We start from the raw sequence: 14,589 nt of genomic DNA, 5'->3' as shown, positions 1-14,589 counted from the left end.
CATTTTTAACCTCCACAATATTAGAAAGCCCGAATATTTTAAACAAAGCTCCCAGATCACCAATTCGGCAGCATATAGGCCCATTAACGATGGTACAAATCGACTCGATTAAGCGACATGGCTTTGCAGGCTACCCGATTTGCATCAAATTGTTGAGGAGGGGACGTTCCATCCGATATTCAGAAACATACACAACCCAGTTGCCCAGAATTTCCAACCTGTCAACACATCCGCAGTTCGTAAATCGGGCTGTCTCGATATGGCCGCTGAGATATCCATCATGTTAAGATTCCGACACTGCGTTTTCAAATACTGACCTTCCATACACTTTAGCCTTGATGCAAACCAACCATAAATAGAGCAAATATAAACACAAAGTATGTACAAGAACCGAGAAACACAGGACACCCATATCAAAACAATAGCACGCATACCTCTTATAATACTGAAGATACATAGACCGACAGACCAACCCAGTCACTTTCAAGCCATCTGTTCCAGCCAGGCCTGTCTTCTTTCGTTCACCTTCAGCATGACAAACTTCAAACCCTCTCTGCTCCCTCTGAGATTCTCTTGCATCTTGCTGTGGCCCCAGCTTTCGAGCTTGTTCTTGATGCCAAACTTGTTGATTCCGCTGGAGAACTTCACTGACGATTGCACATCTGTAAACCCATCCGCGTTGGTGGAATAGTGCGTAAATTCCTCGATGATGATGATCTTCTTGTGGTCCAAGTTGCGCGTGTAGGTAGTCATCGTCTGGGTATCGCGGTTGATACGGATCTTCTCCATGACCCAGGACTTGGTCACATCGCCTACAAAGTAAGTGATGAACTTGGGTAAGCGCCCTGTCTTGACGATGAGCTTGGTCAACATCAAATCGCCGGTGGTGGCGTCAATCCGGCAATCAATCGTATCTACGGACTGCACATGTGTTGCATACGGGTTGGGATATCTGTTCATATACGCCAACGTGACGGTGGCAAAGTCGTAGTCGTACGAGTGGCCGCTATTGAACCAAAGAACCATGGAAAGTGTATAAGGAAAGAAGTTTGGGGGTAAAATGCAAAAGGGTGCAAAGGATGAAGTGTAATATGAATAAAAAATAGACAGATAAGGAGTAAACACCAGGAGAGGTACGTGAGTGAGGTGTGTATTATACCTTTATTTTCCATGGCTCAGCAATTTTTCAAGCTTCGCAGTTTTTCGCCTTAAAGCCGGGGCAGAAATTTCGTGAGCTAGGTTTAGTAGCGGATAAAAGTTGCTGCGCATGTATTAATGAAACGGGGTTTATCTAATATGGTGGGCAATATGAAGGGATAATTTTTGGGTATTATTTAGTAATTCCATGTAATTTGAAAAGGTTGTATACCCTTGGATTGTTTAGAAAAAGTGACTGACTCTTGAGAACCTGAGTGTGCAGTAACAAAGTACTGTCGAATACCCCTTGAATTACACGCGGTATATATGTGGTTAGCACCATTCCCAGTTCGAAATATTTTTGGGGATGGTAAATTTATATTTCCATAATTTTGGTCCTTTGCTTTTAACAAATGAAGCTATGTCGTCACAAGTGAATTTGGCGATTCATAGTTCGCAGGGGCGCAGCGCCTAACCGCCCAGCCGGGTCGTTTCTCGCCTTCTTTCAGAACCGGTACAGTTTATATGTTGTTTTACTAGAAACTTTGTAATAACAAGGGACATTGTTCTTCCTCTAAGTATCCTCCAACCTTGTGGGAAATCTCTCGCTTACGTTAACTATCCGTAATATAAGCAATACTCGTTTATGAGATGCCACAACTTGCATCTGTTCTTCTCAGTATTTCCCGGAACTGAATCAGCTGCAGCGAAAGCAACTCTCAAATATTGATGCTTATCATTTACACTATGAAATAGTGAGGTAAAATTTGAAATAGCGAGGTAGAATTTGAAAATTGACTATAAGCCCCAGCCCCTTATCATGGCTAAGTAAGGACGCTGCCAGTCTTGTCCTAATCAGTCGATGTTTTTCGTTACAATTATGACACTAGATAATGCAATCCAAAACGGCTAGTAAACCAATGACCGTAATCCATAACCATATTAGCCTCCTTTTCAGCGTTTCCTTTGTTAGTTATTGCCATGCACCAGAGCCAGATTGTTAGTCGCGCATTCGAGGCACAACGCTATCTCTGTTTCCGGCATGCGAGCAAATTATGCGACATGTCAAGAGCTGCCACTTCGCTCAGCTCATGTAGCTATATATACTGTCCTCATATCCTTCCCAACAAGTGGTATCCACGTAGAAATTAAACCCCTATTACCGTTTTCCATGTCACACGCACACAAACTCCACGAAGCCACAGTGTCCATCATGGATAACCCGAACGCGGGCCACGGCGGCCATGGTGGCCATGGCGGCCACGGCAGCACAGACACTTGCAGCAACGGTATGTCCTTCACCTGGGACTGGCAAGACACGTGTATCGTCTTCAAATGGTGGCAGGTGACCAGTTTTACGGGTTTTGTGCTCACGGTTCTTGCGATTGTGGCTCTTGGTGCGGGGTACGAATGGGTCAAATTGACCCTCGTCCAGTGGGAGAAGAAGGGTATGTATAAACAGAAATCACCATGGCGGGATACTAATGCAGTAGCCATCCGACTCCTGGAGGAGACGGCGCTTTTGGGCACCACTAACCCCGCAGACTTTGACCTCTCGCCCAGAATGATCCGGTTCAAAAAATCCGTGGTGTACGCCGTCCAAGTGGGTTATTCGTTCATGTTGATGTTGGTGTTCATGACGTATAATGGATGGTTTATGCTTGCGACAATCGTGGGAGCGGGACTTGGAAACTTCATCTGGGGTGGCAAGGAGGTGGAGGCCCGCAGTATGGCCTGTCATTAGGTTTTTGAGGTGAAGAGACAGTGGCCAGAAGTCAGTGTTGGCCATACGCTCGTCGCGGTATAACCCGCAGTATAATTCAACTACATTGCATTTAGCAATAATCAAAGTTTTATAGTCCCACACCGACTGGGGATATCATATTAAAGGGTTGGATAGGCAAGCTTGGAGAGGAAGCACGGATAACATAGATATAAGACCAAGGCAATTTTTTTATAATATATACTTTTACGTTAATTAATGGCAATTTTTGAAGTATCCTCATACTTGGACTGGTGTCCTTCCTCATTTAGGAATGTATGAGATAAGATAGGACCTGACTCTCACTACAAACCTTCGATAATTTCAATTTTATGTTTACGCACCCTTATTTTATGTATTGGAAGTTACGAAGCTAGTTGCTACGTTTTCTATACACACACCAAGACGCTTTTCAATATTTTAGCAAAAACAGCTAGATAATTCTCCTCCCGATTTGTTTTTTTACAGGGGGACTCCTACAAGGCTGGCGATGAACGAGTCACGCAGCTGTTAGCGGCTCTTTTGTCTAACATCACTTTCCTTGGGTTGTGCTGCCTGGTGTAACCAATTAAGATAAAGTTTATTGACCAGTCTGAAATCACTCCTATTCCCATGAGGCCCTAAAGGCACGCCGTCAACTTCTGTACGCCCAATTTACGGTACCAGTATCCTGATCTGCAAAAGAGATGAATGAACTGGAAATAAGACAAAAAAATAAAATGAAACCAACAACAGTACGAAGGATCTACCAACCGTTACCATCACTGCCTACCGAATTTCTTATCGCAGGCCCGTCTAAATTGGGAAAAAGAGCCAGAGCGCCGTTAAGCGGGGTTTACATGTCCAGCGGCAAGTCCTAATCGGGATATTTAAGCCTGATTTCGGAGTATTGTAGCCCAACCCCTACTTTTCCCGACTTGTTTCACTACAATATAAATATTCAATCGGTCCTATCTACATCTACCACCAATAGTCCACATATACCTCTTTACCAATGCCCAATAAAAGACCCGAGCCAACAGTGTCGGCAGAACACATCGCTGTTGCCAACAGTGTCCAGAACGATTACATCAAGGGCACATACAACGAGGAGGACTTCCAGATCCTTTCGACCATGAGATACGACCCTACATTGCCCGCAAGCCTTTCTGACCATGTGCCAAAGAACATTTCCGGTGAAACTACTGTGTTAAAGCCCTCCGCTGGTGCTATTGCCTCAGACAAGTTTTTCTTGTTTGACGAACACGTCAAGCGGATCAACTTCTCTCTCGGCTACTTCCATTGGGACTACGAATTATCGGCACAGATGCTTCTAGACAAGCTCAATGCCGCGTTGGAAGTTGAAGATGTCAGTAAGTCATTGAAGCTACGGGTTATGATTGGAAACGACGGGAAGGTCCGCATTGAAATTCATCCTACGCCAGAATGCGACAACCTCCTCGCAGGGTTAACCACTGAGCTGACTCTTTGGGAGGTGGGGATCGACAAGAACCCCACGGATGTGACCCCTTTCACTTCTTTGAAGACCACGCAGAGAGACCACTACGACCAATCGCGCAAGAACAGCCGGATCGAAGTGGGCATGAAGCGCGACGTGATCATCTACAATCCGTCAAAGTATGTCATGGAGTGCTCGATTAGTAACGTTGCGTTTGTGAGAAAACACGAAAACGCAGCCGGTGAAACAGTCGAGCGGTGGGTCACCCCGCCGTTGGTGTGCGGGTGTATCTGCGGGACGATGCGCAGTTGGTTATTGAAGAATGGCATTATGGAGGAGGAGCCAGTGATGGTGAAGGATATCCGTGTGGGTGAGCCCGTGTTGATGTTCAACGCGCTTATGGGGGTGGTCAAGGGAAAAATTGTCGCAGAATTCAGTGAGAGCGAAGCTTGAGCCGTTCATGGAGGGCCTCATAAACCACGAGCTTACAATAGCCGTTTATACCAGTTATTTATTTTTACGTGTAAAAAATCAAAAGTAAAGCAAAATATTTAAATATCCAATGGCGTACAATTTTAAAGGGTTGAAGCCCAACGGGCTAGCAAGAAACGATTAAAAAGCTTGTCTACTCTTCAACCCTCGGAAGAGGGTCAGTAACATGCGTATTATAGCTTTTATGTTTTAACTGACCTCCAGAGATAATTGGCATGGGATTATTTATAGACCATACACTGAGGAACGAGACAAATCCCGAGATCTGGCAATATCTACGATTATACGCCCATTAACAAGATTGGCTGGCTTTGACTTCATAAATAACTATCGTTCAGTTCATCCAGCTGTATCCAATACTCTACAACCTTTTAGACCCTTTTAACCGACAAATCCCTTCAATGGATTTATTCTATAACTCTCCTAAACGGTCAACTCTCTGATCTCAGCCTCGGTGTACCCCAAAATATACAAAATATCCAAGAGCGACTTGGAGTTCAAACGGCACGGAGCTAGATCTTGGACCTTTGATTTTGCGTTCCACGCAACACCGTAACCGGCCTTAGCCATCATCAAGAGATCGTTGGCACCGTCGCCCACCGCCACCGCCAAGTCAGTGTCAATTCCGTGGTCCTGTGCAATCGTTTTCAACAACTCGGCCTTCTTATTGCCATCCACAATGTCCCCAACTGTATGGCCGGCCAAGGTGTTGGTGGCATCATCTACAGCCAACTGGTTCGCAAAAGCGTAGTCTAATCCCAAAGTTTCCTTGATGTGGTTAGCCAACGGCAAGAAGCCGCCGGAACAGACGGCCATCACACAACCGAGTCTCTTCAAGGCAATGCACAATTCCTTCGCCCCCTGGGTGATCTGGATTTTCAGCTTTAACTCGTCCCACAACTTCCCGGCAGGAATCCCTGTTAACAACTTTACACGCAACGCCAACGACTCGGAAAAGTCTATTTCACCATTCATGGCCTGAGTAGTGATATAGGCCACCTTATCTTCGACATCAGCGTACGCAGCGATGAGCTCAATCACCTCCTGGTAGATCAACGTGGAATCCATGTCAAAGACAAACAACTTCTTCTGTCTGCGGAAAGCCGGAATGTTCGTCTGGAATGAAACGTCGAGGCCCTTTGGAAAACTGTGGACTTTGAAATTGGCTCTGAAGGCTTCCACCTCGGAAATGTCTAAGAAAAATTCATAATCCACTGCTCTACAGGCATTTAACACCTTGGTAGAGATCTGGACACCGGCAAGGAATTCTTCAACCTTGGCGAGAGAGTCTTCTGGGAAGGAGTCACCTTGTGCGATGACATTAATAACATAAGACATAGTGACGGCTTTTCAGAATATGGTGAGTGCGTTAAATCAATTTTCTCAGAAGGATATATTTCTGGTGGAAAATTAGTCATAATTACCCGATAGGCAATGTGCAGGGACGAGTCAAACAGCCACACGTAGTCCATTTTGGATGCGTTTGCCACATCAGCCTCGCATGACACTTCTCTCAGAACAGTATATTAGGGGTGGCCGTGTAACAGAGTAAGCTTGGCATATATATATATATATTGGTATATTTCCTAGAGAAATTGAAGAGGTAGTATGAATCTTGCTAACAATTATGAACCTAAAACTCGAAATCTGGCAGACGCCAAAAAGGGGCGAAACGCGGGAAATGAAGCGCCCCCTTAAAACAGCTCCAATCTCTAATGATCATAAAGTTCCATGGATCAAGACGAATAATTTTTGCATGAATATTTTTAAAGTTATAAGTGGGAAATAACCAAATGATGGCCCATTCTTATGCATTTTCTGTTTTTTTTCGGCACTGCTATTTAGAGATGGTGCATGTCTAGGCCGCGTGGATATCACGTGTTCCTCTCATAGGCCTTCTTCCTGTGTTAAAAATAAATCGGCGGTTTTGGCTCGCCCCCAGCAATTGAACAGTCAAGATGTCTCATAGCGTTCCTGCAGAAGTAGATGAGGATATAGCGCAGAACGTCGTTGTACAGCCCGAAAACGATGATCCATTGCAGATCAAGCTCTTAGCGTTGAATTTTGACTATCTCCTCTACAAAATATCCGACCATGTCAACGCACTTTCCCAGGACACCTACACCGCGATCCATGGCCAACAGGGGGAATTCGACGAGTTGGATCTGCCTGTATTGGATGCTTCGATGGAACACATTCTGAAGGTCTTGTTGCCTAAATTGTGTGAGTTGGAAGCGAATTTAATGGCGATCGGCCAGGTTTCCGACATTGCCAAGCTGTTTCGAGAGCGGATTCTTACTCTTGAGCAGTCCATGAAGAAGCAGAAAAGGAGATAGCGTTACAACTGAGGCCCATTCAGTGAAAAAGGCCAGAGGGTGTATGGCTTACCTGTAATGTATTGCGTTTCAAAGAGGTATGGCCGCTCGGCTAGATTCCTATGGATTCTTCCTGGTACACCTGGGAGCTATGAAGCGCAACGTCCATCCCCTCATAAATATATCCGAATCCAGAGATGTGTACGAGTTTAATCTACCAGCTTTTATCTTTCCGGAGCATTGCGAGAGTTGTTACCTCCCGAGCCCTAGAGCATGGCCTGTTTACTTCATTTTTTACAAACCGAAAAAGCAGAAGAAATCTGCGTCAACCCCGATGTTTGTATGTCCACAATCACAGCCAAGAGACGCATTAATCTGGGTTGGGGTGTCACACGGTTGTTAGACATTAAGTCTACGTCGATGCCTAGCCAGGTATCAGTACACTAAACGCTACCCAATCGGATTATATACGTATTTCGTACAAGAATTGCTACTCATGACGAATCAATAACTAAAAAAGTAGACTCACTGATTAGGCTGAACCGAGACATGTAGAGAGATATACACCCTAGGGAGCTACTTGGTGGAAGTCATGATTACGCAAACCCGATAACTCTGTGATATCCACCTGAGAGGGTCGAGTAGAACAAGCGGCTGAGAAAACGGCAATAGAAACAGCTCATCGCATGGCAATCATCTATAGCGAATCACTTCGATTCAAAGGATAAATAATTGATAATACATTCTTTAGAAGTCTACTCTAACAAAACAATTTTCGCCAGCTGAATCTCCTTGCGCAATTCATCCATTTGGGCCTCACGCTTCACTCTGCGTGCGCCCCTTCTGCGGAGCCTAACCATCGCTAACACCATCAATGCCACCGCTTTGAACGACACTGGCTTTCTATGGTCCCTAGGAGCTGGGTAAACTCCTACTGCCTGCAACTTTAAAGCGTCGTTGCTGATGATCCGACTGGAGTTTTGAATCCGCGAAAGCACATACTGGTTTACAAACGTCAAGTCGTTGGAGTAGAGACTGGCCTCATAGAGCTTGGCCTTGAAAAAGTGCAACTCGCTTTCCAACAAATGTAACCGTTCGTGGAGCTTTGTCGCAGACGGCTGGAGCGTCGCTTTGGTGAGCTTCTCCGTCAACACTTCCACCTGGTGGTTAAGCGAGGCTTTGTCACCATACAACGAACGGCACTTCAGCATGAGTGTCTCTTTGAGCTCAGCATATTCTCTTGCGAGTTTCTTGGCGTCCTTGGAATCACTCGCCAATTCGCTGTCAAACCTGAAGTCATCTTCCCGCTTGAGCTTAACCTCATGCTTAAGCAATTCTTCAGTCTCCTGAAGCTGCTTGACAATATCTCTCAACAACGCATTTTCGTTCGTCTTTTGCGAGCTCTCCCACTTCAAGCTCTCGCACGTATCGTATACCTCCGACAACTTTTCGGCCATGTCTTCCCGTGCCTTGGTGGCCTTGGCAAGCTGATCGCGCAACGCATCGTTGTAGCGAGCTTTGGAGTTGTCTTCCTGAAGATTGGCAAGCTGTTTCTCATAGTAGTCCAACTTAGAGCTGAATTCCTTCTGGAGAGTGTCGTTCTCTAACGAAAGCATCCGGATTTTGGATTCGTTCAACGCCTTGAGCTTGACCAACTCGAGCTTCTCGCTGTCTTCATTGAGGAAGCTGAACTTATTTTTAGAGTGGATCTCGCGTAACCTATCCTCCAACATGGATATTTCGCGCTCATTGCCGTCTAAGGTCTCCACCAACCGACTTTTTTCCCGTTCCAAAGCACCGATCTTGTCTTCGTACTTGAGTTCATTACGCTCAGCTAACATAGTGAGCTCCTTCATCTGTTCATTTAGGCGGGAGGTCTCGGCCTCAAGCGAGGCATAATTTTCCGCTTCAGCGTTGAGACGCGAGATTTCGGCTTCAAGCGACGCGTAGCCCTTCTGATCCGAGCCGAGTCTGGATATCTCCGTTTCGAGGGCGGTGATCTTTCTCCTGGAATCGCGCTCGTACTCTCTGAGGTCCGAGCTTCGGCTCAGTCTCTCGGTTTCGAGTTCTCGGGTGAGTTTCCGATTGACCAGTCTCAACACATCCATTTCCTCTTCCAATCTCGCTTCCCTCAAAGCATCATTGTGGACACCCTTCTGAGCCAGACTCTTTATCTCATTCAATTCAGCCCTGGTAGCAGTAAGCTCGCGTTCCAAAGTTTCGTATTCCGTCTCGTAATAACGGAGCTTTTCCGTCAAGTTTTCAATTTCCAGCCTCAATTCTGTGAGGTGGGTGCCCGAAGGTTTTGCCTTGAGCAGTGAAACTTCCTCGCGCAAAAGGGCTCTTTCCCGCTGGAGGTCGAACTTGGCCAGTTCCGAAGCTTCCAACTGTCTCTCCAAAGACTCTACCCTTTCTGCAAAGACATTATTTTCTGAAGCATTACCCGTAGCCTCCTTCAAGTCTTGGACCAATGCTTGACACCGCTGCTCAAGTCTTGTAAGCTGCTCCCTGAGCGCAAACACCTTTTGCTGCTCAGCATCCTTGGCAGCAACTTCCTTCTCGAGCTCGTCCTGGAGCTGGCGAAGGAGCGCGTTATTTTTGGTCGTTTCAAGGGTATTTTCAAACGAGCGGGAGTGCACGTTGTCTAGCTTAGTGCGCAAAGCCGCAATCTCTGTGGACTGTTCATCAAATCGTTGGGACTTGGCATCCAAGGCCAGTTCAGTTCGCCTTAACTTTTCCTGGAGATCAACCAAGGCCAGTTCTTTCTGTCTTACTAGGCCTTCGAGATTCCCCAGAGAAAGTTCTCTCTGCTTTAGATTCTCCAAAGATACATCCTTCTGTCTCAACTGGTCATGGAGGTCATCTAATGTCAGTTCTCTCCGTCTTAATTGGTCTTGAAGCTCCTCTATCGATACTTCCTTCAGTCTCAATTCATACTGAAGGTCTTCCGCCATACCTCTGTACTTTTGCGCTTCCTCCTTCAAACCAGCGACAGCTGCCTGGTCTGGTGTGACCTCAAGTAGGCGGTTCAACTCCAGATTTTTCCGCTCAAGCCGGGTGTTTTCAGTTTCCAAGTCTGCTGCGACGTCGTTGAGGGCTTCTAAGTCACCTAAAACCATCTCCAACTCTGCCCCTAGGGAAGCAATTCGTTCCTCGCGGGAATCTGCCCCCTTTTCTGGGCTGTTTTCCTTATCCGAGTCCAGAGCCCTGCTCATCTCGAGCAACCGTTGCTTGAGCTCGATGTTCTGTTCCACCACCTGGCGCTGCTCCGCGGGCGTGGCGCCCAAGTACCGATTAAGCGTGGCAAGTTTAATCTTGAGATTGTAGTTTTCGTTTTCAAGCCGCTGGAAGTTCTCTTGCTGCTCCTTCACCAAGTTGGAGCCCTCATTCAAGATTGGCTTGTACGCGAACTCTGGCGCCGGCGCCTTTGTGTTGAAGTTGTGGTTGTCAAAGCCATTTATCGTGTCAAAAGTCTCATCTGCAGTTCTATCAGCAGCATCAAAGGCAGGAGAGTAGGGCGACGGCTGACTGGCGTTTCGCTGTGTTAAGGGGGTGTGAGCCGTGTGTCTCGCCTGGCTCACGCCGCCGACTGGCGTGAACTCGTATGTTTTAGCGGGCGACCGCCTTCCAGGGGTTCCGATTAACGGCTTGGAGAACATAGCAATATGGGTGTATCAGTAATTGGGTATGTGATAGAGGTGATGAATATACAAACCTCAACGCGTTTTTTTGTGTCTTGTTTACTTTTTCGCGCAACATTCAAATTGAGACGCGAATGCAGGAAAATGTCGGACTTTGTGGGTGCGAAAAGTTAGAAGTCGTATAAGCTTCTAAAATCTAATATGACCAGACAACCAACAAGGTAACAATTACTGGTAAAATCAAAACCTGTGTTATAGTTATGTAAAGCAGTAAAGGAGATTTTCTTATAGAATTACCAATGACAGATAATATATAGATGATTGTGTATTTTTTACCTGCCGGTGAGAAACAGGTGTCCGAAGCGCAAACCACGGCTGGAATTTGGGCTTGTCGATGATATGGCAATTCAAATACTCTATACAAAAAGGAGATTCTGCAGTGGAAATGGCTCCATGAGCTAGTGATAGACCGGTGGACACGTTGCGAGATATCAGCCATATCCCCACTTTAATAGCATGAATAAAGGGTAGACTGCACAAGGCTAAAATGATTGACTAAAAAAACGTTAGTTTCCGTTCAACTCCTATATTTTGATTAGGAGAGAAGTGGGTGTTTAGTTTAATAGGACATCACACTGTCGGTATGATAACCTAAACTGGAGTGAAAAAGGCTCAGAGGAATTTAAGACAAAGTACGGGTAATCCACAAGTGAGGTCTTAGCCGATAAACATTGCATCTAGACTTTAATTTTCAAAAAATGGGAGTTTCCATCTCTGGATTCTTTGTTTTTAGTTATACTTTGATTCAAATATTCAATGGAGTCGACCACTCTTTTATACCGTCACCCAATCCGTTGGTAAAAGACATGTAGAGAGCTAGAAACTCACCGCAAGCCCCGTTCGGGGCAAAGCCATACAAATAAAGCTGGTCATAGTAACTTTTAGCCTCTACTCTAAAAAGACGGATGAATACCACGTTATACTGAACTATGTCTACATGAACCCAGGATTAATGTCCCTTTCTGAAGAAACTTTCGGGGCTATTACCTTCGATGAACGACCGACTATGGTACAGCATAGAATGCCTTGAAATTTCTGACTATCATCCGGGTAGAGGGAGTAATTCTTCTACACTTAGGACACAAATAATGATAGACTGAAAACAAAGATAAAAACACCAATAAACACAGTTTGGTCTCAGATAAAATAAGAACATAAAGAGGGAAGAAAGGGTGGAAATAAAGTAAGTGGCGAGAAAAAAAAATACAAAGGGAAAGGAAGGTCTAAATTTTCGGAATGATCAAGAAAAAGGAATAGCCATGGTAAAGATAAAATTAGACCTTCGATTACCATCGAGGGATGCCTTCAGTTACCGTCAGACTTCTTCAGTTACCCCATCTATTTCTTTCCTAACTGGATTCTCTTCACCTGCTCCTCCAAATCCTTGATCGTCGCCTGGACCTCTTCCAAATCCTTGTTTAACCGGTGTCTCTCGGTCACAATGTTCTGCTCCCATTGCTTGAATCTCAGTTCCTCAGCCTTGACCTGCTCCGTAAAGTACTTTTTTAACGCCTCCTCTTCCTCCTTGAATTTTGGGTTGTGCAATCTTCTGCTTCTCTTGGAGCCGGTCTCCGCTGACTCCAACTTCAACGTTCTGTAGCTCTCGTAGTGCAACTCCTGCGTAGACAAGATGAGATCCAACATGTTTGTCCTCAACAACAACGAACGCAACTTCTTGAAGTCGCAATGGTCCTCGTTCTCCACCTCCGCAATTCCCCACGGGTACTGTCTTCCTTTCACAAACTGGCCTGGTGCGACTTCGATCTCATCTTCGCCTGAGCCAATGACGCTGAACGGCATGCTCTCAATCAACGACTTAGCGTGGTCGGATGAGGCCTGGTCGTCGAGCTCGATTGGCGGGGTGTAGATGCGGATGTCCTGAGCTTCAATCACTTGTCTGATGCGGCTTTTGAACTCGTTCATCTCCTTCTGGGCCAAGGTATCGGCCTTAGCGATAATCGGAATCAAATTGCATCTGGTGCCCAACTTTTTCATCACCTCGATGTCGAGCGGTTTAAGCGAGTGGCCGGTAGGTCTGATGAAGTAGAGACAAGCGTGCACGCGCAAGTCCTTTTTGTCGCCTCTGGCCGGCTGCTGCTCCTGTTTCATCATAGAGTCGTGCTGGTCGTCGATGAAATCGACAATTGGCTGCCACGAGTCCTTGTTGTTAACGTTGTCACCGAACCCGGGGGTGTCGATGATGTTCAATCTAATCTTGAAATTGCGTTCTTCGAGCTCCGCGCGGGTCACCTCGATCTCCACCGTCGCGTGGATACCCCTCTTGTATCTGGCCTTGTTGTCCACAGGCGTTTTGAGCGTGGACTGGAAGAGCGTGTTGACAAAGGTGGACTTTCCGAGCCCGGATTCCCCAGCCACCATGAGCGTGAAGGTGGCGCCTTCCTTGGAGACGATTTTGAATCTAACGGTTAGTAACTATACTGAGTGACATCACGGAATGATGCTACGAAATGAAAGGAGCGGTACCGAGTGTCATCACGGAGTGGTGTGGGTTCATAATTTGAGACAAATTGACTTGGTGTGTCACAACAATAGGATATTCGTAAAACAAAAGGTGCTACGAATGAATGTCGATTAGTTAGATGTCGAATGTATCAGTCACGGCAATTAATGGGTATTTGTCAAACCGATGGAACCTCAAACGGAGTATCAGATTGCACTCAATACCCTGTTTGAGTGTAATCTGATACCCATCAGCATTCCGAGATAATGCCAAATTGGAAGCCATTTGTATGTTTCAGGTGAATTCACAGTTTGTACATCTGCCCATAGATCACATAGGGCGTCACTTGTTGCACACACCGTGACGGCAAATCCATTCTTTATAAAGGGATAGTCTCTAATGCAAGCCGACACTAGTTCACGTAACAATCCAATCATCGGTAACATGCTTCTCATCAGCAGCTCTGCCCGCCAGCTGACTCCCTGATCTGCATCGGCAACTTACGGCATCACCCCTTTCCTTGCATCAGTAAACGATTCATACATACCTTTGGTTTGGCAAGTTTGCAATGCCCACTTGGTCGACGGTCATGTTGTTAATGTGGTTATCGGTTGTGGGGAGACAAGCCCGTCATCAATATTGATTTATGTCTTATGTGTACACAACGCGCGGTAGCTGGTTATGCTGCCCGCGACCGCTCCACGTATGCGGAACGGCCCCTTCGAGAAGGGGAACCAGTATAGGGTTTACAGAAACATAGGTGGCGAGACTAATTTGGTTCCAACTCCAATTATGATACTTAGCCGGTTAATATTAATGCGGAGACTTCAGAAAAAAAAAGTGTAATACGAAGGCTGAGAGGAGAGCTGGATGTTCTATGACAGGAGCAGTGCGTTGCTCAAAAGTACGCATTGATAACCTGTGGGCAATTCCCATTAAAATCACGGTAGGACTACGTGCTATACATAATAAATTATTGTTTGTTAGCTACCAACGTTATGCAATTTGGAATTTGTGCGGGTTTAAATTCCAACGTCCATTCCATATAATTATCAGGTGATATTTCCGTATTATTGTACACTTATGTGGCATAAAATTTAAGAAGCAACAGTTGGCTTGAATTGATATTATGAGAAACAAAAACCACAGGCTATACTTTCCATCAATCCCTTTTTACATAAAAAGATACAGCTCCCAAATGAAGATTCCTGTCAGCCCAGACAAAGAATATAGACGAGCCAGGAGTCAGATTCGAGACCTTTCATATATCAAACAAACGCCCT

The 14,589-nt window shown here is 45.7% G+C and overlaps 8 protein-coding genes across 8 annotated transcripts; 3 read left to right on the top strand and 5 right to left on the bottom strand.

Moving 5' to 3' along the window:
• Window positions 1-483: 483 nt before the first annotated feature.
• On the bottom strand, window positions 484-1,026 carry BABINDRAFT_9531 (uncharacterized protein; the record flags this gene model as incomplete). The annotated part of the gene is made up of 1 exon (XM_019132980.1): window positions 484-1,026. One exon carries the CDS (start codon window positions 1,024-1,026, stop codon window positions 484-486), a length of 543 nt encoding a protein of 180 aa, XP_018983655.1.
• A 1,629-nt stretch (window positions 1,027-2,655) lies between these two features.
• Window positions 2,656-2,996, top strand: CTR2 (low-affinity Cu transporter). Its single transcript, XM_019129643.1, has one exon. It carries the CDS (start codon window positions 2,702-2,704, stop codon window positions 2,879-2,881), a length of 180 nt encoding a protein of 59 aa, XP_018983654.1. The 5' UTR covers window positions 2,656-2,701; the 3' UTR covers window positions 2,882-2,996.
• BABINDRAFT_89965 (uncharacterized protein) lies at window positions 2,936-3,222 on the bottom strand. The gene has a single exon (XM_019132896.1). It carries the CDS (start codon window positions 3,165-3,167, stop codon window positions 2,991-2,993), a length of 177 nt encoding a protein of 58 aa, XP_018983653.1. The 5' UTR covers window positions 3,168-3,222; the 3' UTR covers window positions 2,936-2,990.
• A 310-nt stretch (window positions 3,223-3,532) lies between these two features.
• BABINDRAFT_162964 (aminodeoxychorismate lyase) lies at window positions 3,533-4,905 on the top strand. Its single transcript, XM_019129642.1, has one exon. The coding sequence runs from the start codon at window positions 3,894-3,896 to the stop codon at window positions 4,788-4,790; it is 897 nt and encodes a 298-aa protein (XP_018983652.1). The 5' UTR covers window positions 3,533-3,893; the 3' UTR covers window positions 4,791-4,905.
• Window positions 4,906-5,051: 146 nt separating this feature from the next.
• On the bottom strand, window positions 5,052-6,178 carry SER2 (phosphoserine phosphatase). The gene has a single exon (XM_019129641.1). The coding sequence runs from the start codon at window positions 6,165-6,167 to the stop codon at window positions 5,253-5,255; it is 915 nt and encodes a 304-aa protein (XP_018983651.1). The 5' UTR covers window positions 6,168-6,178; the 3' UTR covers window positions 5,052-5,252.
• Window positions 6,179-6,787: 609 nt separating this feature from the next.
• BABINDRAFT_168496 (uncharacterized protein) lies at window positions 6,788-7,165 on the top strand (the record flags this gene model as incomplete). Its single annotated transcript, XM_019130590.1, has 1 exon — window positions 6,788-7,165. One exon carries the CDS (start codon window positions 6,788-6,790, stop codon window positions 7,163-7,165), a length of 378 nt encoding a protein of 125 aa, XP_018983650.1.
• A 734-nt stretch (window positions 7,166-7,899) lies between these two features.
• On the bottom strand, window positions 7,900-10,803 carry BABINDRAFT_9527 (uncharacterized protein; the record flags this gene model as incomplete). Its single annotated transcript, XM_019132977.1, has 1 exon — window positions 7,900-10,803. One exon carries the CDS (start codon window positions 10,801-10,803, stop codon window positions 7,900-7,902), a length of 2,904 nt encoding a protein of 967 aa, XP_018983649.1.
• A 944-nt stretch (window positions 10,804-11,747) lies between these two features.
• Window positions 11,748-13,897, bottom strand: CDC12 (septin; the record flags this gene model as incomplete). The annotated part of the gene is made up of 2 exons (XM_019127208.1): window positions 11,748-13,264; window positions 13,854-13,897. 2 exons carry the CDS (start codon window positions 13,895-13,897, stop codon window positions 12,184-12,186), a joined length of 1,125 nt encoding a protein of 374 aa, XP_018983648.1. The 3' UTR covers window positions 11,748-12,183.
• Window positions 13,898-14,589: the final 692 nt, after the last annotated feature.

Source organism: Babjeviella inositovora (genome assembly GCF_001661335.1).
Source record: "Babjeviella inositovora NRRL Y-12698 unplaced genomic scaffold BABINscaffold_11, whole genome shotgun sequence".
Taxonomy (NCBI): Eukaryota; Fungi; Ascomycota; class Pichiomycetes; order Serinales; genus Babjeviella; species Babjeviella inositovora.
The sequence above is the reverse complement of the archived record's forward strand: the minus strand, read 5'-3'. Positions and strand labels throughout refer to the sequence as shown.

Bases quoted from the DNA above. Each gene is read 5' to 3' on its own strand.
- SER2 (XM_019129641.1), bottom strand. From the start codon at position 6,167: ATGTCTTATGTTATTAATGTCATCGCACAAGGTGACTCCTTCCCAGAA.
- BABINDRAFT_89965 (XM_019132896.1), bottom strand. From the start codon at position 3,167: ATGAGGAAGGACACCAGTCCAAGTATGAGGATACTTCAAAAATTGCCA.
- BABINDRAFT_162964 (XM_019129642.1), top strand. From the start codon at position 3,894: ATGCCCAATAAAAGACCCGAGCCAACAGTGTCGGCAGAACACATCGCT.
- CTR2 (XM_019129643.1), top strand. From the start codon at position 2,702: ATGATCCGGTTCAAAAAATCCGTGGTGTACGCCGTCCAAGTGGGTTAT.